Genomic DNA, 25,773 nt, shown 5'->3' on the forward strand with positions numbered 1-25,773 from the left:
TGCATGTTTTTTGAACTTGTACCCTCCAAAACTATAAATCAAAAGAGATTTTTTATAAATTAGTTTGGAGTATTTTGTTGTAATAACACAAAGCTGACTAATAAACTCATCATTTCTAGCAAACCACACTCATGCAAAATGTTAGTAATAGGAACTGTAAGGTGAGTTATATGGAGGATATATAGATGCATGATTTTTCCACTCAGTTGTTCTGCAAGCTTAAAATTTCTCAAACAATAAAATTTAATACTTTGTAAAACATATAAAAGCTATTTCATGTAGTTTGATTTCATAATTGCATAATATCTGAAATATTTGAGAAAAAGAGATCTTACTTACAGAAGGAAGATCTAATACGTAAAATATTGATACTAAACCTATTTTTGTAGTTTGGTAGCTGTGATATCTTCCTGAATTTATTATCTTGTCTTTCTTTCACTTTGGTTTTCATAATTGATTTCAGAATAGAATAGATGGGTTTGATTAAGTGATCAGCATAGTTTAGGTGAAATGAGTGATACTTCTTTGACAACACAATTAAATAACTATGATATTTTTATTTGTTCCTTTGTTCTAAATAGGTTCACATTTTTCTGTTGATATTTTACATAAAGAACTCTGTTCTCTGAGGCAACTAAAAGTAATTTACACTGGCTTCTCTAATTCTATGAATGAATACAGGAGGAACAAAAAGTCAAATCAGACTTACCCTTATTTAAAAATGCAATAATTAAGCTCTGGGACACCAACAGAATTCTAGTACTTTCTATTCTTCTACCCATTCATTTACATACTGTCTTTGAATGTTGAACTGTAATTGCACATCAAGTTCTAGAGAGGATATGTCTTTATTCAATATATTACAGTCTAGAGAGAATCTAGTCAATTGATCTGCAATTATGATGAAGTATAATTGGTATTTTGATATGGAAAGAACTGTTATACACTATGAAGTTTGGCATTTTAAGAATTTTGTTAAGTGCCCTAGTCAGGCTGGTGGAGTAATACAGAATGAAGCCAGGAAGCTTGGGTCATAGATAATATTTGCTTTTTCCTGAAGAATTTTTTAAAGTAGGACCAGATTCCTTGTATATTTTAGAAAAAATTCTCTTAATGTGTTTTCTTTTTCTTGATGACGATAGAAACAGTTCTACAAATGCTTAGACTAACCTCATAGAGCCTAGGAGTGAATATCCTTCTTCCCTCCTGGTTGAAATCTTATCTATGTAAAACTTCTAGGCACTTATGGATGAGCAACATGGAAATATGGGGACAAATTAATGCCTAGTGGGACAATCCTTGATCACTTGGGAGTAGGAGATGATGAATGGACACCAAGAAAAATGAGTTAAAAGAAGGCCTAAGTTTAAACTCCAAAGAACATCACCTCTTAGAAAAAGATTAGAAAGATGCAAGGAAAGGCCAGAGATATCAAGAGAAAATTATAAAAATGATGTCACAGGAAGCAGAACAAGAAAGCTTTGCTTGGATCAAAAATAGTCACCTCTGTCATATTCTGTAGGAAGTTCATATAGACTTAGGCATAGAAAGCATCCTTTATAAATAGAAATATAAGGATATTAGTGACAAGATCAATGTCATTGAAGTCATGGAACAGTAGTCTTATATTGGACATGTAAAGAAAGATTAGGAGATAAGGTAGTAAAGAAAATATATTAGTTTTTTATTATTACAAATTTGGTGTTTTATGCAACACATATTTATTTATTATATAGTTCTGAAAGTTATTTATCATATAGTTCTGAAAGTTAGAAGTCCATTGTGGGTTTAATGGGTTAAAATAAACAGTTCACAGGGCTGAATTTCTCCTAGGGTTTCTAAGTAACAGATCCTTTACCTTTTGCAGCTCCGATAGCCTGCCTAGGAACCTTGATTTATGGGCCCCTTCCTTCTTTTTCAAATCTGTTATTTATGAAATGTATGTTATACTCCTTTAAGCACTACAGTTCTAAAATCCTTATAGTCATCATAGGATAGAATTAATTAATGGTCCAGAACCCACTCTCCTTGTTATGACTAAATAGCCAACAAAATCAAGCTCAAATAATTGAGGGATTAAACACGAATTATAAACTAAATTAAGACATATTCTCCAAACTACTTTTCTTAAGACTCTTAAATGTGTGTTATTATATTTTCAATGTATTTGTAATATTTTTCTATATCAATATAATGTAGGATTGTCCATAGCAGGCCAGAACAATAAAGAAAATGACAGAGTCAGTTTTATTTGTGGATAAAAAAGTTTGACTCATAGTTCTCTAACAAAGTGGTCATGGAAACTTTTGAGCTAAATCTTCTACTTATCTTCAGCATAAAGTTTTACCAACAATTACTCTTTTGGGGAAATAATAATATTGAAATGGTAAAGAGGTTAAAATGACCTTTCACTCTGTAATATGTCCAGGAAGTGGGTTTTTTGTTTTTGTTTTTGTTTTTTGTTTTGTTTTGTTTTTGTGGTTGTTGTTAGTTTGTTTGTTTGTTTGTTTGTTTTGTAAAAAGGCAGCCTTGGATTTTTCAGGCTTTTAATCTAGTAGTTGTCCTCCCCTGGGACTGACCAAATGAAGCCTACTGTGCACTGAACTGTGGCTCTTTGAACTTGTGATAATAGATTCTAACCACACCAAATTCATGCATATGAAATATATTTAATGGGTGAGCTAGTTTAGTACTCAGCCATTTCACTCTATCTTCTTTCTTCCATCTCTTTTTTTATTGAAAGCTTCAACCTCATTAGTATTTCAGAAAAAAACTGGATCTTGTCCATCATTTTGGATTTTGCTTTTCTTTTTCTGGCAGGCAGAACCTAACTTTTCAATAGAGGAAGTGGGAAGGGTACAACACATTCAGAGTTTATGAAAGACCTTATTTATCATTAAAGTGAAAGTTTCCAGATATTCTAGCCCTGTTTTCTTATGCTCTTATGCTCTTATGCTCTTATGGTCTTTGATGAGGAATTAAAAATTTTAGCCAGGGCCACAGAAACACTGAGAGGTGTCTGGCAACAAATGTTACATGGTGTCCTGGAGTTGTTAATTAATTACAAATGATATTGAGGAGTAGACTGAGGAGCTGAAGAGTTGTCACAAATAATAAATATCAATAGTATTGACACAGGTATTTCAGAGAAATTAAAATAAATATTTTCTGACAGCTTTCATTTATCTTTTTTTTTTTTTTTTACAAAGTATTCATGGTGGTTTGTTATTTGAGATCTGGCCTAGATCTCGAATCTCCCAAATGTATGATGAAGCCTTAAATAAATGAGATAAGCAGTATGATTTTAGGGCTCCAGGAAGATCAAACCCCTCTGCAAAGTTTGATGACTCTGATGGCTAAGACAGGAAATGCTTCTGAATTTATTTGGGGGTTACAGAGGAAAATGCAGGAAATTGAACAGACCTTGGGAGTGTTTTAAGGACTTTGCAAGTAACAAATTATGTTAACAAGGAGAAGTATGTCAGGAGAAGATCTCCATGTTGCATTTTAATACAGGGGTGAAATACCTGCAGCTACAATCTTTATTTAGTTAATTGGTGTTGGAGCCAAGTGTCCTCAGTTATTATCTTATCTTGCCCCTACGTTTCATGCAGCAGCCCTGCAAGGGTTTTCAATTACCAGTTTCAATGGCTCCCAACATATTCCTCCCTTTTGTTTAGTTGTTGCATGGGAATGGGTAGTCAGTTGAAGCTTGGAGAAGCTGTGTTGGAAAAAAATCTCATAATTTAAACCCTGTACAGTCCATCAATCTATAACAATAATCAGTTACCAATATAGCCAGCAGTTGTCAGAAGGTGTTAGTGATTTGAGCCCTTTTTGCAGCTAACATTTTACTATACTATTGCATTATACCTTTTGAAATTATACTTTTCTATAGGAAGTTCAAGACCAAGTTAAGATGAGATCTGTATTAAATACAATTTTTTTTTTGTTGTTATCTATCAAGGTCAGTTATGTCTCCTCAGGAATTGCCTTGGAACCATGAATAACACCTCTTGGTTCTACAGTAAATGTCAGCCATCGGAATGAATCGCAGCCATTGCTTGACCAAGTTGATTTCCATGAAAGCTTGGAAGACTTTTTTCTCTTGGTGACTCTCCTTAGGCACACCATTCATTAAAGATTGTTTTCCTCTGTGGTCCATAATCTTCTTGATCAGAAGACCAGGGACCCACTATCCATGGATGATGCAAGCCGAGGTTCTTTTATGTCCTGGGTCCTTACTGACCTTGAAGGGCTGGAGCCAAAATATTGGCTATGTTCTTAGCTCATCTGTCTCTCTAATTTTTGGTCTCTAAACCTCTGTTTTTGAACATCCAGAATAAAATATTAATAACAATACAGTGTATTAGAGGCAGTACGGTTAACATTACTATCTTAGCTAAATGTAAAAACCCTTAGAACATTAAATGAAACTTGTTTTCTATTATCCATGGATATTTTAACTTTTGAATACATAAAGTGTTAACAGTTACATATATTACACAAAAAATCAAAACCATATGTAACATTATAGCATGACAGTCATGACATTTTGATAACAATCTAAATTTCTGTTTTGACATAAAATACCCCTTTTAGCCATTCATCCCTATATAATACATAAAAACTTTTATCTAACTTATTGACCATTAGTGGAATGTGAATCCCATAAGTTTTTGGTACCAGCAGAGGTCTGAATATGAATCAGAAGTCTATTACCTTAAATAATCCCCATTTTACAATTTGGAAAACTAGTATATCTGGAAGCATGAGTACATTAATACACCATGAAGTTAACAATCATTTGTCATAGTCACATGAAACCTTTGTATAGGCATCTTTATTGTATTATCTCTTTTGATGATGACCAGTGTGAACATGTTACAATAATATATTTTGTAACTTTAGTTGAGGTGTCTCCCATAAGGCTATAGAGATCACTGGGTCCTCCAATCAATAAACAAGAGCTGGTTAAAAATGTTACCAGGCAGCTGCTTTCTTATTTATCAATCAGAGTCCTGTCCAATAATCCTAACCCCAAGGGATTTTTGTTTACTTATCTTCATAAAATATATATATTTTAATTTTTCGATAACTGATAAAAAATCATAACATTTAACCCATTAAGTTTTTAAGCAATGAGACTCTCAAGGCCATAATACCAACAATATATATTACATTTATATATCCAGCCTTTGGGTCATTTGGACCATCTGGCCACCCACCTGGCATTTGGACCAAGTAGAAGCGTGTTTTACAGTTTTATAACCCAAATAAACTTTTGATCAAATGATCCATAAATGTAATATAAAAAGATAAAAAATTGTTGAGTTCAAAAATAAAAGAACAGTTGTTTACAGAGCAGAAAAATAGATATACATGGACAGATGATCTGATAGATGATCTGTATAGATTCAAACAAGCACACAGTTTGTCTGGGTTTGTAAAGAACTCTCTAAATGGGGCTAGGGATTTAGCTCAGTGGCATAAGTGCCTACCTTACAAGCCGGCAGTTGTGAGTTCAATCCCTGGTACTGATAAAAGGGAAAAAGACAAAAAAAAAAAAAAAAAAAAAAGAAAAAAAGAAAAAGAAAAAGAACTCTCTAAATTTCTGAGGGGTTATTTATTATACCCCTTTGCTGAACTAGCTCACTTCCTACATTCCATGTTTTGGGGGTTGAAGTATCTGTTCACCTCCAGTACCCCATCCCCTCAGGCCGTTTCTCAGGTGCTCCATGCCAACTGGACACTCCTGTATGGGCACTTGTGTTTTTGACTCCATGTGTGTGAAAGATCACTAACTCTTTTGATTCCCAACAACTGCTTACAAACAGACTGGACAAACACAAACAGATACACAGACAGACTGACAAACATCTTACAACTCAGCGTGTACTCAAATATATTTTTAGCCAAATTGAATTACAATAATTTTTTACAAATTTAGAATTTATAACTATAAACTAACTAGTCAGATTTGTTATAGGTCAATTAGCAGAGATCTTGTGTAAAAGGATTTAGTAAAGACAAAATTTTATCTATAATTGACATATATTTTCATATTTTATGTTAAGAATACTGGTAACTTGTGTGCACCTTTCTTTCATTAAACTTTCAGTTTGATTGTCTTTACATACTCATTACCTATTTAGACCTTTGGTTTTGTTTTTGGTTACCTGGGCATCCTTGGTCAATTAAGGCTGGTTTTAGTTTCTTTTTCTGTCAGTTGTGTAGTTTCTGAGGCATCAATATTATAGGACTGAATAGCAAATTCTGGAGAGGTAGAATCAACTCCTTATCTGGGTTTGGTTCCATGATACAGTTGGATATCACGTGTTCTGGCACCCAGGTATGCCATTTAGCATTTCCTGGAAAAACACAAGCATATCCCTGACCCCACATTAGCACTGGACTGGGTCCTTTTATTGTCCAGTATGAAGCTCTTTCCAACAGACTATGTTTTTAGCCTTTATTTGATTGCATTATCATTCTCCTATGGTAGTTTCATCTTTATTAGAATTTTTAAATGCTTAAAAAGTATATATTGCTAAGTGAAATCCATTATGAGGTGAACTCTGTTTTCTGAACTTTAAATTGTGAGCACAGTTAGCTATATTTAGATCTGAAGATTGTAAGGAATTTTGTGGTAAAATATAGAGGAAAGAAGAAAACTGCATTTTGTATTTATGCACCTTGGGCTCTCTTGCTGTGGCAATACACAGATTGTGCTCTTGCTCTGACCTGGAGACCCCATTATTGTTGGGGATCCAAGCACTGGTACAGTGTAAACTTTTAATGCATAAGGCACTTGCACAGGTGCTGTGAGAAAACCAAGGTGGCTCAGGCACGCCAGAGTCATGTCCTGCCTCTCAGAACCTCATCTTCCCTTTCTGGCTCTGGCTCAGGTTACAGCATTGCTGGTGGGGGGCCAGTCACTGAGAGGTTTGGCAGGCCCTAGTGGAGTTGGCTTTTCAGCATACAGGAGTCAGGGCTGCAAACCTTAACTCCACAGTGTAGGTCCCGCCTCTCTAAGCCAGGCCAGGCCCAGGGAAAGTTCTCTGTGCTTATACCATTTATATGTACTTTTAAAGGCAAAAGTCTGGAATGGTTTTAGGTGCCGATGGCTAGAAACCAAATCTTGAGATGTCTCTCTCACCCACTGAAGGAAGTCTCCTCCATATTCTTGTGGCTACTATTCTAAATTGATCATAAATTGGTAACTCAAAAGCAAGTCAATTGCATGTGGCAGCAAAGGCACTCTTTGTATCCTTCCAGGTTAAATCAATTTAGCACTTTTACTAGGGTGAGAAACATTACTCACACCTGTAAATCTATAGTTGTCACATGCAGAGGCCATGGCATAGGCCGATGGTGTTAGGCAATAACTCAAGCATTTGTTCCTGTGTCTAAAAGCCCTTTAAATGCTTTTTCATTATCAATTCTATCTCTGCGTGATCCTGCTTAATCTGAACTCAGTAAGTATCAGAAGAACCAAAATTTTTAGGTGCCCTTTTCTTTATTTATAGATTTTCTAAATTTCTAAATTTCTAAATTTTGTCAAGGGAAGAATAACCAATTGAGCAACCAATCTCTGGGGAGATTCAGTGTTGTGAGTAGATTGAGCTGTAACCTTGACATCCTCTTGCAACTAAAACAAGCAACATTGTTTCTTTACCTCCCTTGTCTGGGCCAAACTCTAGGCCCAGTGGCAACTCTTGGTTTTCTCCCCTACTCAGGATTTGATTTTAAAATACTACTCCAAGCCAATTTCTTTGTGTCCATCTCAACAAGCCCACAACCATCAAGACATTTCTTAATCAAAATCCACAAAAGAAGCGTAAATATTGAAATCAAGCATACAACAAATAGTTCCATATACATTCGTGTGATTCTTAAGGATGTATTTGTCTCATGCCTAACAAATGGTAAAATTCATACATTTTTTTTTCCTTTTGGTTTGCGGTAACCCGATTTTCCTTTTGAATTTTCTTAAGCCTATTTGTCTCTTCAGCTTCTCTCAAGCCTATCTGTCTTTCACTACCTAGTAACTTCTTTTCCCCTGTTGCATGCAAATGAGAAGCGTCCCTTGATGTAAGAGAATGAAATTCCTGTCCTACCATGTCTGGTATGAGTTCATGTTCTTTAAAATCGACTAATGAATTTTAGGAACAATAGAGGTTAAGAGTAGAAATATTTATTAAGAGAAGGAAAGCTTCTGTCTGAGAGAGAGACAGAAGAGGTCCCAAGTAGGTTGCCAGAGACACTGTATTTTCTAGGGATTTTTATACAGTAAAACCATAAGGTGAGGTGGGTCTAAGGTGGGAAAACTGGGAACTCACAAGGCAGTCAGGCATGAGGCGGGACAGGACTATGATCAACCAATCAGATTATTGTTCAAGTAGAACTGACCAAATTAGGGACAAATGGCGAAGTGAGTAATGTAGCAAGTAGGAATTCTTACAGATCAGTGACTCTCCCTGTAGGGGACTGGGATGGTGACTCCTGGCTTCTCAAGGTGATCCATACCTGATCCCTAAGGTTTATACTTAAGGATGTGGTTGCATTTGTTTTGCCAGAGGTGTGTGTCTTCTCTAAGGTCACAAAACATTTATTCCCCTATGCTGGCTTCCTTGAGGGTCTAACCCTGTCTGACTGCCTATAATATTTCTAACTAGTTCAGATGCCTCCAACATTCCTTCCTCTGGAGAAGTATTCCGAACTGCTGTGAGGGAGAAATGGATAGTGACTGATCTGGCTTCTTCAGGCTGAAAGGGTTTGTAATTGTTGATTGGCAGTCAGAGATACTCTACAGAGCTTCTAAATTATGGCCCTCAGTAGATACAAAACACATTCATCTTGGGTGGGTGTACAGCTTTAAGTATGAAAGGGACAAAGTCAAAGAAAGAATTAAGTATGCATGGGCCAAATACTAGACTCAACAGGATTATTATGAGTGCAATTAACAATTTTTTTTTTTTTTTTAAACCAAGAGGAGCTGGTAATGGCTTCCCATTAGGAGGATAAAGACAAGGCCCAGGAAATTTTAGAATCTGACATGCCATTGATTTGTCATCTAATATCTTGAAGAGTTAAGTGAGATTTAGCAAAAGTCTTTATAATTGTATAAATACCTCCTGTGCTGTTAGAATGTCTAATGCCATCTGATTTGAGGATGGCCTGTTTTATTAATTTTATCTTTTTATTTATGAGAGATATCAGCTTCAATGTCATTTAAGGTCTGTTGAGTACAGTTAATTAAGGCCTCAATATGCATTATATAACTTTTTTCTGGATGAGATCTAGTGGATCCCAGTGAAAGAAATCTAACATATTTGTTATTGGTTTCATCTGTATGATGCCATGGGGTTTGGCATCTTCTACACAAGAACAAATTTTAGTCAAAGCATGTATAATCAAAGAATATATACAAGGACATATATGATCAAATCATTAGCATTATAATTGACAAGAAGGTTTAAAAATGTTTCTAAGTTAGAGCAATTGTAACCCATTGACTCTTAGGACCTTTTATTGGTGGAGTTTGACATTTTGTCATAAATCCCTCTAGCTTTAGTTAAAGTTATCTCTAAATTATTGAAAATGTGATCATTTTCACAGGTGAAACTCTCTTAAGTTTTTATTTATGAACAACAATATGTACTGTATTTGTAAAAATCAGTCTCAACATCATTTTGATTAGTTGGCAACCTGGATATATATTACAGCATTTAAACAGGACAAAATGTTTCCAAGATTGGAGTCAGGCTTTTAGGCATAACTAAAAGGAATGAGTGAAGAGAAAGTTACCCCACTTACAGTTTAACCAACCTATATTTTGGTGACTGTATTGAGGTACAGTGCCTGGAAAGAAGACCAGAGTTGAGAAGGACAAAGAAACATGTGCCAATGTCCAGTAATCAGCTGGTTCTTCTTACCTCTTGTCATAATTACTCAGAGCTCCTCCTTGGAGATGACAGGCAGAATGGCAGTCTGGCCAGAGGGAGGAGAGTAGTGCCCCACGGCCCTTCAGTTCTGCTGGACCAGCTGATAGGTTGTTTCTGAACTCTGGGCCTTGGCCTCAGAGGGCAGTGTGACCTCCAGTGGTCATTTTGCAGTTAGGGCATGGCTTAGGGTACCTCTTAAGGCAGTCACTCTTCAAGTGGCCTGGCTTGTGGCAGTGATAACAGGTTAGTGTAGTCTTCATGTTCTTTTTAGAGTCCCAAGAATCAGACTTAAGGTATGTTTTTAAGGCCACAATAAAGGGAGCCATTTTTTTGTCTCTTTGTTTTCTCCCTTTGGTTTTCTCCCAGTCCTGATTATAGAATACTAAGGAAGCAGTTTTTACTAAAGAATCAAAAGAACTATCTGGATCATAGGTTATCTTTTGTAGCTTTTTTTCTAATGTCTGCAGTTGACTGGGTTACAAACATGTCTTTAAGGAAAATCTGTCCCTCTATTGAATCAGGATCTATGGACATATGTTTTATTAGTGCCTCTGACAAGCAATCTAAGAAGTCAGAGGGGTATTTCCTTTCTCCTGAGAAACAGCTGACAATTTAAAATAACTAGAAAGCTTAGTTTTTGTCCTTCTTAGACTTTGGAGAATACACACTTGAAAATGTCTCCCGTTCCAATTTCCTCTATTGTTGTCTGGCCACTGGGGGTCTTGGGCCCAGTAGGAACTGGTAGTGCTCCCAGCTGTCTATCTTCTGGCCTTTTCAAGTTAACAATATGGTATTCATCTCCGAAGATAATAGCAGCTTGTAATGCTGTTTGTCTCTCACTAGACGTCAATGTTTGATTTAAGAGTAACAATACATCTTTTCAGCCTAGCTTATATCTCTGAGTAAATCTTCTAGAGACACATATGTATTTATCAAGATCATCTGAAAGTTTTTCTAGTTCTAGTTTAATTTGCTTTAAATCACCGAGAGAAAGAGACTTATGAATGGGAGTGCTCTCATAAGGATTATAATTATACCTGGAGCATAGATAAGAATTATTTATCTCTTCATACAAAGAAAGACTGAACATACAGCAATTCTAACCATTTTTTCTTTTTTTACAGTAAGACTTTAGTTGTAAAAGAACATCATAATTAATACATACTTCCCTCTGTATTCCATTTTGACTCTAGGGGGTATGTAGGACATGCACACGTGCAGAGAAATACAAATTGGCTCTTTTTTAACATGGAAAGGTTGAATATCTTCCAGTGCTGAAGAATGCATTCCAGCGAAGTAAGAGGCTTTGGCACTAAGCTTCAGTGTTTGCAATGTAAAAGCAATATTTAAGGCTATGAAACCTTTTTTGAACCAGGAATTGAACTCAGAAACTTCCTCTGAGCTGTGTCTCTGGCCCTGTAGTGCAAGAGACTTTGATATCAAGTTATCTGACTATGCAAAAAGTAGATAACTAAGGCTTCCTTTATTATTCCTATTTCTTAAATGTCCTCAAGGCGTGCCTTGGTTTGATTCTGCTCCAGGGCAGGATGCCCTCTAGAGAGAGTAGAAGATAGATTCAGTCAGCCTATCCACCCTTGAAATGGTGCATAACTTTATCTTCCCAGATAGGTCATGAGCTTTGTTTCCATAAGGAATGGTTAAAAAAGGAAGTATAACTTTATAATAAATTATTGCTTTTTGTTTATTGTAAAAAAAAAGATGGACTAAAGCATTTCTCTGTTCTGTGAAGGAGATTTTGTGGGAAATAGAGACAGCAAATAAACTTGAAAAAATCCACTCTAGGCCCTTGGGCAAAGTCTGCAAGGTATTTGAGTCTTCTAATTACCTGGCAATCTTTTCTAGTGGAGGGGCATGGCTATGCTTTATTTAAATTTCTAGATCTTTGAAGCTCACAGGTTAAACTTATTATCATCAAGCAATACACATTTTACCAGTCTTCTAGGCACACAGAAAAGGACTATTTACTCTTAATTAACATATGTAAGGCACAAATGTAAATCCTTGCCCTATTAGCTACTGTGGAATGTAAACAATTGTTGCAAACTACTTCAGTTTAATCTCTGAAGAGAGGGGGAGTCTAAGTAATCTAAAAATCTACTGAAAGATTTAGTAAGAGTTTCTATTCTACTAGCAGAGAAATAAAAAATGATAGGTAAGTGGAGATTTTAAGTGGTCAGGAGCAAATGTCCACTAAGGAACTTTTGGGTGTCACCTAAGACTTGCCCTGGCCAGGAACCCTCAGTTGTTCTCAGTTTCCATTCATCCAAATAACCAAAAGTCAGTCTCCAGAAAGGAATCTAGCTGTCTAGTCAACATTACATTGATTCCATTGGCCATTGGCTTCAACGGGGATTTACCAAACAGATACTGGGGAAAACTGTCCTCTGCTTTTAAGGGTGGCCACTGCTATAGAAGCAATTAATCAGCTGGTAGAGTAACCAGGTTTCACCAAAGTTCTAAAAGGGATAGTAAAAACCTGAGCAATATCACTACCTAGTGCTCTGTAAATGTACAATAAAGGTTTTAAAGTCCACATGAAAGATTGGAGAGCCTCCTTAGTCTAAAGTGTGTTTAGGTCTTATATGTGTGCTGCTTTTGGGAATAACTCCTTCCATTGTCACATGGAAGTTGACTCTCTCCACTGTGTCTCAGGTTTGATTTCTGGAAGAGATCGTGGCCCAGAACGTTAGGTTGGGACATGGTTTTTAAGTATGTTCTCCTGGTTGGGCACAAGTCCAATGTCTCTGATCCAGAGATAGGATATATGTCCCTTATCTAAGATGACTTCCCTGTCTTTGGCATTAACAAATGCTCATTTTTCTATGGGCTTAACTTAGAAGGAAAAGGTTGGAACAATCTAGAGTTCTTTCTGATTTTACACGCCTCTATAAGGAAAGTACAAAATTGGGAAATAAGTAGAAGTAAAGTCAAAGAAAGGAAACTGAAGGAGAACAGGGCTGACATTTCCTTAAAGTATAGCGGAGGATCAAAGCCAGTCTGTCTCAGTGAAACCTGGCCTCCCAGTCTTGGAGACCTGGCACCAGTCTAGTGCTGCTTAAATGGTGGAAGGAGTCCCAGTTTTACTGTAGGCATATATATTTTCTAAGTCTGAGCTAGACTGCATTTAAGAAGATTCATTTTACAGCAGTTTACATTAAAGTCTGCTGGAGTATTCTAATATTATTCTGTGCTATTACCTAAAATACAGCCAAGCAAGGAGTACTAATAAATTTAGCAGCTAATTTAAATGCAACATGTAGAAAAACAAAATAATAAAAATGTTCCATTAAAGAAATATCATGAACTTATAACTCCCATTTTTATACCTAGGTTTATCATTATTTTAAGAGACAAAGCAATTAAAAACAATGGGCAAATAGCAAGCAAATATCACTAATAATTATAAGCAACTGACAAAGACAAAGCAAAATTTGAAGCATAAAAATTTGTTACCTAAACAAGTCCCAGTCCAGAGTCTATGAAACAAAAGGCAAACTCTTTCTTACCTCTGTCCAATGATCTTGGTGGAACCTCCAAATGGTATAGGGGAATGAAATCCTGGCCTATCTTATGTCCGGTGTGAGTTCGTGTTCTCTATAATCAAAGAAGGAATTCTAGGAACGATGGAGGTTAAGAAAAGAAATATTTGTTAAGAGAAAGAAAGCTTCTGTCTGAGAAAGAGATAAAAGAGGTCCCAAGTGGGTTGCCAAAGATTCTATAGTCTGTGTCCAAACCAAAAGCTATTGACTGCAAGCTTTGTAATGGACTCGAAAATGAAGGAATCAGATTCCAAGTTGAGAATGTTTCAGAGGAAATAATTTTTTTTGCACTATGTGCCTTTTTATGATTCTTTCCAACTTTTTTTCCAGTTACCAATATCTACAGTGCCTGTCTGAGGAAATCATGTTTTATATTTGGTTACTTCTTTTAACATTCTTGCTAGGTCTTTCTTTGGCATATAAGCCTCTGAGCATTTAAGAAAGCCTTGGAGTGGCCATAAATACCTTTGCTCCTCAGCTGAAAGTTTTTGCTTGTTATTGTTGTTGTTGTTTCTAGGAATCAAACTCAGGACCTTGTGCTTGCCAGGCAGGCAATTGTGCCAGGGAGCTATATCTCCAGCCTTATTTTTACTACCAGATAAAATGGCTTGTCCACAGTGGGAAGACTCACTCTTGTTCTTGCCTGTTTTCTGGCGTTTCTGGTGAGGTTTTTCATCCTGTGAAGACCCCCTCCTTATCCTGATTTTCCATATCCAGACTTTCCACTCTCGGCACACTTGTTCCTTGAGGCTAAAATTCCTAATCCAAGGATTTTAGTTATCTGGATCTGGCCTAGATCTCAATCTCCCAAACAAGTGTAAATGGAAGGCTTAAATAAATGAGATAAATGGTATGATTTTAGGGCTCCAGGAGGATCAAAACCCTCTTCAGAGTTCGGGGACTCTGGTGGCTAAGACAGGGAATACTTCTGTATCACCCATATTTATTTGGGGGGTTATAGTGGAAAATGCAGGAAATTGAACAGAACTTGGGAGTGGTTCAAAGATTTTGCAAGAAACAAATTATGTTAACAAGGAGAAGTATCTTAGAAGATCTCCATGTTGCATTTCACTACAGGCGTGAAATGCCTGCAGCTACAGTCTTTATTTACTTAATTGGAGTTGGAACCAGGTATTCTCCGTTGTTATCTTACCCAGGACATGCAGCAGCCATGCATGCAGCCAGTTTCAATGGCTCCCAACGGTTTGTCTTTTAATAGCATGGCATACACTTTCGATCCTCTGAATAGTAAGCCCTTGGTTCTTAAATGAAGACCTTGTTAAAAGAATTTAGTGTGTAACGGGCTCAATAAACTTGGGGTGGAGCTCAGGGAGGTTCATTTTAGAAAGCTTTCAGGTGATTTTAATACAATCATCCCTGTCCCGCCTTAAGAAATATTTATCAAGAGATCAGAGTTCTATGGTTTTCAGCCTCACCACTGTGCCATTTTCTTAGCTGTCTCTCAGACACGTATGTGGAGCTGAGCCAAATTCTTTGGAGGGGTAAAACCCTACTGATGATTCAAACTGAAGTACAGTGCTCTCAGAAGTGAGATGGCAGGCCTAGAGGATTGTACATAGACTGTTTTGATAAAGGGAAATGCATAAGTAATTTTTTCACTGGAAACAACTGGTAAAACAAAAGTTCTGTTTTATTTATTGTATTTGATGGAAAACTGCTTTATTTTCTTATTTTTCCCCCCACTTGGGAATAGGCAGACCCTGGAGGAAGAAAAGCCTTCATTCCTTGTTGCCTGTAGTGTTTGGAGAGAAGGTTCAGTCATGTTTGAGTTTCCCAGTCATTACTGAATATGTGCTTCTTATGTCTTCCTTTTCTGTTTATCAGGTGCTATTGCTTTTATTCTTTAATGTGTGTTGCCCTTTGTTACTTGGTCACTCCTTGTGAAGCCATGTACATTATTTGTTCTTTGTTCTTGGCTGTATCTAAATAACCATATACAAAAGAGGAAAATCACAACTTTTACATCATTCAAAAGTTGTATTTTTAATGTAAGAAGAAAAGTACAATCCTTTTTTGTTTCATTACACATGATTGTAACAACCATGCTTTGAAACATACCTTATCTAGCAAACCAATAGTTTTCTTGTAAATACTGAAGAAAGAATCTATTATAGCATTCCTGGAACAAGTTAACATGCCACTTTCTTGCATCAAAACTATACATTCAGTTTATTTAAATGTCATTAGTTGTGGACTGTTACAATTTGTTTGAAGTAAAGTATATGTGGATGACATTTACATAAAAACGTACATGGATTACTGTTTTTGTTGAATTTATTGGAAATAATCAGTATTTAGTAAGTCTTGACTTTCTTTACAAGAAAAGGCAATAAGCATTAAATCCAGGAATTCTGTTGTCTGTCCATTTAAAAAATTTAAGACGACCTGTCTACTAGTCTATTTTTTGATTAGCAACCAGTAACACGTTTATGTTTTGAAACCCCTACAGTTCCTAAAACAAAACTGGCACAAATATCCTTGCCTCTCCTTGAATTTACATACCACAAAGATGTTGGAAAAAAGTTACAGCAATGCAAAGATGTCTAAATAGTCCAGTGCCATGGTGATGGTTATTGTTTCTGGAGTTTATTGTATAGACTGGAATGGTCACTTTCGTATTGTATCCTCGTTTATTATGGTAATTGACTTTCGAAGAGCAGACAGGAGGTGTCTTGTGAAAGTCTTGGTTGGAGGGGGGAGGGGTTCGAAAGCAAACCTGTTTTGTGCCTGAATAAAACCAAAGAAATCAATGTGCTTCTTTTCAAAGACAGGAGGGTCAATACTGTGGTTGTTTTTGTTCCCATCGAGTTATATAACCGTGGGGACTTTTTTCTTTGCTTTCAGGATTTGTGCAAAACCCATTAATACTAAACAATAGACGGGAGTCTCAGGAGCAATTCTGGAGCTGTCCCGGAGTGTGTCCTCTAGGTTTGGGAACCTCCAATTAGTTCCATCACAAGGGCCGATTGTGTGTGTGTGTGTGTGTGTGTGTGTGTGTGTGTGTGTGTGTGTGTGTGTGTGTGTTTAGTTTGCTGGCACGACACACTTCCCCAGGGTTGTGTTTCCTTTTTCCTGAGATTTGGCGAAGGGTAAAGGGTCGGAGTCACATGGACAGAAAGCATTTGATTCATGTCCAAGTCACCGCGGTGGCAGCAGGGGCCGCTCCCTCCGGCTCAGGCCGCGTGAGGCAGGAGCGGCGGGGCTCGGCCCGCGGGGCAGAGGCCAGAGCCGCCTCTCCAGGGAGTCTGCCGAGCGGAGCCCCGCGCCCTCCTCTGCCCTCCGCCCGGGCTCTCCTCCTCAGCATGTGAAGCCACCCGCCCCTCCCGGGACTTTTCAGAGGCGGCCGCCTCCGCTCCGCTCCGCTCCGCGCCGCCGGGGACCGCGCAGCAGCAGCAGCAGGCGCGCCCCGCAGCGCGCAGCCCGGCCGCTCGGCCCGCGCCCCGCCGCCCACCATGAGCGAGGAGAGCCGCGGGGACGGCCGCGCCGAGGGCGCCAAGGACGCGGAGAAGCAGCTTCGCCTGCGCGTGTGCGTGCTCAGCGAGCTGCAGAAGACCGAGCGGGACTATGTGGGCACGCTGGAGTTCCTGGTGTCGGTGAGGGCCGCGCCTCTGCGGGTCCCGCGGGGCTCGGGGGGCGCGCGGCATTGTCCGCCGGGCCGGAGGGGGCGTCGCGGGCGCCGAGTGCGCTGGGGGACGCCGTTCGCGGTCGCCGCGACTCGCGGGGATTTTTAAAAGGCTGTAGGCGCGGTGGGCGGCCCGGAGAGCTCTGAGTCGGGAAAGTTAGGTGCAAAGGGAGCGCGCTCCTGCCCGGGGATCCTGGCTGCCCCATCTCCCCTCACTTTTCCGTCTCCCTCTCGTGCGTGGTGTCCGTGCCTTCTCCCCCTCTCCAGAGTATGTTGTCTTAAAGCGTTGATGTGGTGGACAAGGATGCAGTCTGCTACATGTGGGTCTGTGTAGCTTAAAAAAAAAACCACTGAGTCTGTTGGAGCTGGAGTTTTACTCAGATAACATGGCAGTGAAATTCTTTAGTCATAATCATTTTTGAAACATGGGGTGTGTTTGGGGGGGGTGCACAGAAAGAGCGTCAGGGTTGTGATCTTTACCAGCTGTTGGGTATTGAAGACACATGTGTGCTGGCTCCGACCTAGCCCCACAATCTCCTTCCTCCCGGCTTAACTTGTGTGCACGGAGACCATGAAAGTGGTGTATGAAACTCATGCCTAACAACATTGGGGTTTCCTAGAACTGGGCATGAACTTTACAGAAGTAGGGGGCAAGTAACTTACGAGACATTTACAGAAGTAGAAGCAAATAACTTATGAGACATCACTCAAACTCTTTGACTTTTTCGCTGTTCACTGCTGAAAAGACAAATAATTTGAAGATTGGCTCCTGTCTACCCAGATGCGTGGGAAAACATCATTTAAAAAAAGCCTGGCACAACTCTTCTAAGCTTCTCCTTCCATCGCTGTGTTCCTCTGGTCGGAAGGGAAATGTTTCAAATGCCAAACTTCCTGCTCAGTTTTGTGAAATCTAAAAAGTTTCTGCTGACAGTCAGGATGGAGGAAATTCTTGGCTGTGTCAAGAAGGGAAGAACAATGTCTTGGAGTTCTAAAAATTGCACCAAAATGCACAGGTTGCCTTTTCCAATATACTTGAGCTCTCAGGGACCAAGTCCTTCTTTGGAAAGGTGCAAGTATTTTAGAATATTCTAGTAATTGGTGATATATAGAATTAATTGAATATGTCCAGGCAGCAGTGACTGAAAAGAGCTTGCTTGCTTATTTATTTATTTATTTATTGGTGTACTGGAGATTGAATCCAGAGCCTTCAAACTGGGCTATATTCTCAGGCCTTTTAATTAATTAACTGATTTCTAATTTTGAGACCTGTTCTACCTAAATTGCCCAGCCTGTCATTGAACTTGTGAGCCTTTTGCCTCTGTCTCCCAAACTGCTGGGATTACAAGCCTGTATCATCACATCTGGCTAAGAAGAGCATACTTTAAAGGAGATTTAATTTTTAGTAGCTTCAGATGAGAGTATCATGAAACTTTGTGGTTGACGAAAGTCCTTTGAGTTTTGAAGGATTGGAGTAATTTGTTAGTTACTGCTTTCTGAAAATAGAAGAAAAAGGTGCAGTGCAAAATGCTTAATTGCTGAAGTAGGCCACAAACATAATTACCTGAACAACTAATTTGCTGATCTTTGTTTAAAATATTAGTTTCTTTTCATCTGAACATCAGAATATCATAACTGAAAACTGTTCATACTATGTAGAGTAAGGAATGAGCATGTAGGAGGTTTAAAAATTGTATTTTCCTTTTTACAAGTAGAAAATCATCTTATGATTTTGTTTGTGCTATTTTCAAAAACTATGAGCTTTTCCACTTTTCCTGTGTTCATTGTGCTGTATTTGCTTATACATATAAATGCACTTATTGGCCTGAATGGCCTGTAGACAAAGATTTACTCTGGCTTCTTTTTGGTCAAAACCACAAAAGTGTAAAGTCTATTTATAACCATTTATAACCCATTATAGAATATTTTCTTTCGGAATTAGAGAAACAATCCCTTCAGAGTTCTACTTGATGGCCTATAGTTGATGTAGTATGTAAAGTTTTCATAGGAGACTATGCTAATACAAGAGCCTAAAAGTATTTATGCCCCTTGATCTGATAATTTCCCTTCTAAGAACTTATTCTGAGGGAATGATCAGAAATAGACACAAATAATAAAAAATATTTTTTAAAAATCAGGTATATTAATAAAGTTGAGTGAGAAATTTATTGGCAATAAGTTGATATGCATACGTAAGTCAAATTTAAATGTTTGTTATATTGGTCATTGTTTTCGATTTCTGCCATTGGGTTAAGCCACTGTTACAAATGAAGGGTGACTGTAGAAAGAGGAAGAAGAGATAAAAATATTTTTGCTCTACTAAGAACATATTTTGAAACATTATTTTGCTTTATTGAAAAAAAAGCAGGATCAAAAGGAAAATTTTTTACTCATATTTTATTTGCAGTTCCCTCCTCTCAATTCTACCTTTTAAGGAAAGAACATCTTACCTCCAGACCCTAGTCGGTCCATAAGCATTGCCATTTTTTTTCTATACATGTTATTATTATTATATTATTATTTTTTTGAGAAAGGGTCTTGCTATGTAACGTAGGCTGGCCTTGAACTCACTTATATAGCCCAGGCCTGGGAAACTTCACAGACAGCTTTCACTGTGGGCCAGTGCCAATGAGGCAGCATGGCAGGCAGCATGTACTGTTTAAACTGGGACACTCCTGACAGAGAAAGGAAATGCTGTTACTAATTACACTGAGAAACAGATGTAAACTGGTTTGTTCCTAGAACACCTGCAGTCATGGTTTTTCCATGTCATAGGCCCTTTAAGACAAACATTTTGAGCTATATGCTTTTGCATAAAAGATTTTGAAAGTTGTTATCTATCTGGGCTCTGATTTCAGATATTCTCGAATTAGAGTCTTGCCCCTAGTTCTTGGTGTAACTTAAAAGAGTCCCATTTTCCTCATCTGTGAAAAGGGGAAATAACAGTCTTTCTCAAGATTGCTACAAGGCGGAAATCATGTATTTGGGCCTCTGCTTAGTTTCTGACACATAATAGGACTGTGCAAATAGTTACTTTTATTTATTTTGATGTTACAAAGAACCAGGAATACTGGTCCTCATTAGATACCTTTAATTTTTGTTATATTCGTAAGTCTGCAGTTTTGTCTGAAACTGAGCCTCTTATTTCCCAAGTCGTGTAGTCTTTTACATGGTATTCTTAAAATACTCAGTTGACTTTTAAGACAGTTAGGAAACTTTAGATGTAATGAACACTATGGTTATTATGAAGCCTTAAGGATTTGCATGTTTATTCTCTGATTGCTTTAATGTGATTGTGTCTCTGGATGCTTTAAATGTTGATGGGGCTTCAAGGGACCCCAGGTGGTGAGCTAAATTTTATAGCTTTGGACTCTCCACTACAGCTTTTCTCTTTCTCAGATTTGTGCTTTTGCAAAAACAGTTAGAAAAACAACTTACCTAGATGGTAAATTCCCAGAATACGGATTGTGTGTTTGCTTCCTGTGTGCACTTTTCTTGGCCGGAACATGGTGCTTTGTAAATAGCAGGTGTTCATGAAAATAAACAAACAGGCAAACAAAGCGAGTGCAAACAAAGCAGAGTTTGAATGAATTTGAAAACAATCTCTTTTCAGTCAAGACCTTTTCAGGCAAAGATGAATTGATACAGTGCATTGTGTGCAAGACTTAGGCTCCACTCAGCATTGTGCCTGTGATTTATGTTACTGACGCACCAATTCATATGCTGAAGTCCTAACCTCCAGTACTTCAGAGTGGGACTGAATGTGCAGATACACTGGTTTGTTTAAAAGAAGAAACTTGAGTCCACAGAGAGATACTAGGGATGCATGCACACAGAGGCAAGGCCATGGAAGTCAAGCCAAAGAGAAAGGTCTCTGGAAAAGCCAAAATACTGACACCATCATGATCTTTAACTTCCAGCCTTTAGAACTATGAGGGAATTAATTCCTATTAAATTCACTGTTTTGTTATGGCAGCCTAAGCAGACAGACAACTTATGTTAGACAATGGAGATGCGAAGAGAAGTCTTGTCCATATTAAGCTCATAATTTATTGAGGGGCTAAGAAAAGTACATAGGTAGTCACAAGGCCATGTGGGAAATACCACAGGTGTCAAAAGCCAAATGGTTTGGAGACATTAAGGGAGTCTTTCAATCTAGGAGTGAGGGGAGTTTTGAGAGGCTTAGCACAGAGCTGATGAAGGGGCAGGAGAAATGTGGCAGATAGGAAGGAGCACTGTCCACCCCTCAAAACGCAGCATGTGGAATGGTAGAGCTTGCCCTCTGAGGGTGCCAGCACATTGTTCATGGTTGGAAATAAAAAGTCCTGTGCTTTTTGGATATTGGTAGGAGATGAAGTAAGTATAATCCAGTTTGAGGAAAGTTCCATTCCTGAGAATTCTGCCTTTAACTCTAGGGAGTAGAAAGTCTGTTGTGAGGGAATACTTGCTCTCAATAATAAGAAAGCCTCAGATGTCTACAGCTGAAATGGGATGTCCTGAGGTTCAGGCCAAGATTTCTTGCGTCCATCTCTGAGTTTCATCTTGAGATCCTTCTCATGGCTCACTGCCTCCTGTGTCTCTCTGTCCTCATTACAGATACCCCTTTAACCAGCTGCACAGCATACGGAAAAAACTTCTCCTTGTTCCTCTCAATCTGGGACAGGATATTACCTTTGAAAAGTCCTTGCTATTTACTAAGGCAGTACAGATGCCAGTAATAATGGAAACTACATAAAACATAAATACAGTCTAGCTTCTGTGTGATAGATTTCTGCCCCTACCAAAACGATCCTGCTCTCAGGGTGCAAACCTGCCTTGTTTTTCTCCTAAGCTTTCGGACACTTTCCTTTGATACACTTGGCTGGATACTCCTGACTGGCTTTGGCTGGATTGCTTGTTTTTTCGCCATTAGTTTCAATATGTGTCCAAGCAGGATGGCATCAGGAAACTGCTTTTAGAATGAAATGACTCTCTTTTGTAGTGAATGTACTGTGAACGAAATAGGATTCTTTCTTGATTCTGGTTTTTGGAATATGGCTAGACTACTCTACTCATAGAGAGATGTGTGTTTAGTTTTATGATTTTTAGAAGCTTTCAAAGATTGGAATACCAGGAACAAGTGGGAGCCAAGGATCTAGTTTTCAACAGAGGATTTTGTAAAGTTCAGAACTTTAAAGAGTAGATCGTATGAAGACTGAAGAGGTTTCTAGATTTAGTGATTGGAACACCTTTGAGAGTTTGGTTTTAGTAGTATATATGAGCAGAGGCTGGACTGTAACAATGGCTTGAGATGTAATACAAGCTGAGGACCAGTGGAAAGACTGTTGGAGGATCTGGGTGGCAAAAGGAAAGGCTTAGTACCTGAAAGGGACGATTTAAGGAAGATGAGAATGGCCACAGAAAAGAGACAATAAAGGTAACTGAAGCAACTACAACAGGACATAGTAGAGGGCAAATGGCATCATCATGTAAGCAATGTGAGGGCCTCCATGCTCACTGGAGATGATGGGGATTTGCCATCCTGCCAGAGAATATACTCAACACAAAGTATTGCATAGACTAAGAACAAGCAGGCGGTCTCCTGTGTTACCTTAGGCAATAGAGATGCAGAGTCTGTAGCTTTTAGACCTGCTGAGTGGCCTGTTTTCCTCTTTATAACCACTCACTGGGGTATTGGTCTCCACAGTGTGACAATAAAGTGACATTGGAGGTAGCAGAGCATGAGTTAGGGAATCTCATGACCTGGTTTCAAATCCTGGCATTGAAACTTATAAACTATGTTACTTTCGGTGAACTATATAACCTTGTTATGTCTCAGTTTCATGTCTGGAAAGCACACCTAGAAATATTTCACAGGGCTGGCTTGACATTCAGATCAGCTAATGTAGGTAAAGGGTGGGCAGGTAGTAAACATTTCCTCACTTTTCTCTTCCTCAGACTCTGTTTATCTCCTTTCCCTTGACCTCAGAGAACGAACCAGCATTTGCTAAAGTCTGCAGAATAATCATCTAGCTTGTGCCTGACCCCTTTCTCTTCCAAGTCTGGAAGGATAAGGAGACTTTAATAGGTAGAGAAAGGTCCTGAGATGGCCAGGGGGCGTGGGGAATGGTAAAGAAGGCATGGCCTTAGAGCCTGGGAAGAAGAGTACACCTGTAAAGTTGTAAGGTCAGTGACCACTTTAGGAAAAGGGAGGTTAGGGGAGAGTGAAGTTGAAAGTTCCTACCTGATGACTTTTATTTCCCTGCGATGTTGATCTCTGGTTTTCTGTCTTGTGTTGCTTTTGTTTTTGTTTTGTTTGTTTTTGCTGGCAGTGAGGTTTCATAAATATTTCAAACATGTGATTTCAAGGCATAGAAAAGTGAATTGTATGTGAATAGTTGAGATCAAATGTATAACAATCTTTGTACAATTATTCTTTTCAAATATGATTTTCTTAAATGCAAAATATATATTTAGAAGTCAAATTAGAGAACTAAGCTCTTATTTATTACGTATGAGTAGGTCTGAATTTTGATACAATTACAGTCATTTGAACTACAGTGTAAATTATATGAAACTCATTTTATATTTATTGTACATATTTAAAAAAAAGAACCATGTGTTTATCTTACAGCACTTTGATGTGATTTTTCTTTCGAAATTTGTCTTTTTACACTGTCTTTCTGAGTGTTCTTTTACCTTATACCGGGTATTAATACCAATACTTGTTATATCTGTATTTTGAGTACATTAATTTGACCTAACAATTATTTTTATTTCTCATAAAAGCTTATTCATAATACTTAATTTTCATAAACAGGTTTTTATTATTCTTTATTGCAAGATTTATGTGTTTAAAATTACTTGAATTTTAATTTATTAAAGTTATTAGTTTTATAAAAATCAAGATCATATTTGATTTACAATATTATAGTTACTTTGAATAATCATAAATCCAGGAAAGATATCCTTAGGGGATGTTTATTGCTGAAAATTATAGTTGGATCCCTTTTTCTGAGAGCATAATCATTTGACTTTTGGCACTCTAATAAAAATATATTTCCTTTTTCTTCGTTTTTCATGAACCTATTGCTTTCATCCAAGATTTCAGTGATTGTAGTTATAAGAAAATTGATGAATTCAACTTATGGCTTTAAACCATTCTAGATAATATAGATGATTTCAGATTTTGATTTCTTGAATAACTTTGCTGTCTTCTAGCATTACCATGTAGTTAAATATAGTGTACAATAAGGAATCTGTTTTTGCAAAGAGTAGCTAAGCTATGGACATTGTGTTCTCTCATTTGAAATATGTATTTTCTATTAAAAGACAAGTCCTTCTATTTAAAATGGTTAATTTATATAAAACTTAACAATGACTCCAGCTGATTAAATTTACAATATTGTTATAAAAGTACTTTCTGGATTTTAAGCAAAAATATAATAATATAGAATATGTATGAATACATATTCATTTCTTTTTCTGAGAGACTCAAAGATCGATATCTGTTTGGCTTTTCTATTTTAGCTTTCAGTGATCTTTTGAGGTCATCTTGCTAGTAGGAGAAGCTTTGTGGATGGTGACAAATTTTCAGAGATTGTGCAACAAACATTGATGTTTTCTTTAATGCCTTATAATGCTTCAATTTGGCCTTGTTTCATACACCCTTGGAAGTCCTGCATTTTCTTATTTGTGACTGTTTCTCTAAAGAAAGAGATCTTAAGATTGCAGAAATAATATCTCTTCTTTCAAAGCTTTCTTTTTTGTTGTTGTTATTGTCAGTGGCATAAGAATAGGACCTATGGAAAGACATTATTATACTCTATTAGTTCACTGAAATATTGGTTTCCTATCTACACATTTTAAGAGCACTGTAATAATTCATTATTGTCTCAGAAAACAATGAAGAGAGTTTTCACTTATTGCATGGTATATCTGTGTCATACTTGACTTTGTGTAGCTTAATGTGTTTTTTAAATTATGTAGAAATATATTTATATTTCCATATTTTTACAGTTTATTTTGAATAGCTAGATACAACTTTATTTTTCCTGTAAATCTTAACCATAAAATTTCTGACAGAAATTTCCAGTTCCCCTCCAGCTGATAAATTGAATTGAGATTATGATTTTGAAACAATTTTAGATAGTCTAGATGATTTCAGATTTTGATTCCTAGAATAATTTTGCTTTTTTCTAGCTTTACTGTACAGCTAAATATAGTGTACAAAGAAAGGCTTATTTTGCTATTCTTTCCTATAATAATAAAAGTTTTAGCTCTATACGTGATTATACAGCTTAAGAGAATATTTCATTTCCTAGCTTTTCTTGTGGAGAAGTATGAGCATATGTGTAGGTTTTGGCCGGGGGAATGTGAGCAGAAGTGGCCTAGGTAGTGTCTAAAGTGTGCCCTTAATAATGAAGTGTATGCACTTCTCTCTCTCTCTTCCTCCGTTTTCTTTCCTTCCCCTTTCCCTCCTCCTTCCCTTTCCTTTTTTTAATCTCCTTTCTTTCTGTTATCCCTTCTCCTCTTCATCCTTTGTATGAAGATATAGTGGTAGGTGATGGGATAGTCGCTTTGGACGCTAAAATAAAAATTATATATTGAACACAGAAGAGCAAGAAAATGGAAGACTCTTCCTTAA

At 37.6% G+C, this 25,773-nt stretch overlaps 1 protein-coding gene across 1 annotated transcript in view; it reads left to right on the plus strand.

The window, feature by feature from the left end:
- The first annotated feature begins 16,605 nt into the window (after window positions 1–16,605).
- The window catches only part of Prex2 (phosphatidylinositol-3,4,5-trisphosphate dependent Rac exchange factor 2), a 310,793-nt gene continuing 301,625 nt past the window's right edge, over window positions 16,606–25,773 (plus strand). The window contains exon 1 of the mRNA XM_063257426.1: window positions 16,606–17,121. Coding sequence (XP_063113496.1) covers window positions 16,981–17,121 — 141 coding nt within the window. The 5' untranslated portion in view covers window positions 16,606–16,980. The remainder of the gene's footprint in view (window positions 17,122–25,773) is intronic.

The sequence above is a fragment of the Cavia porcellus genome, unplaced genomic scaffold (genome assembly GCF_034190915.1).
Source record: "Cavia porcellus strain 051 isolate PalLab524CR breed Dunkin Hartley unplaced genomic scaffold, mCavPor4.1 scaffold_10, whole genome shotgun sequence".
Taxonomy (NCBI): domain Eukaryota; kingdom Metazoa; phylum Chordata; class Mammalia; order Rodentia; family Caviidae; genus Cavia; species Cavia porcellus.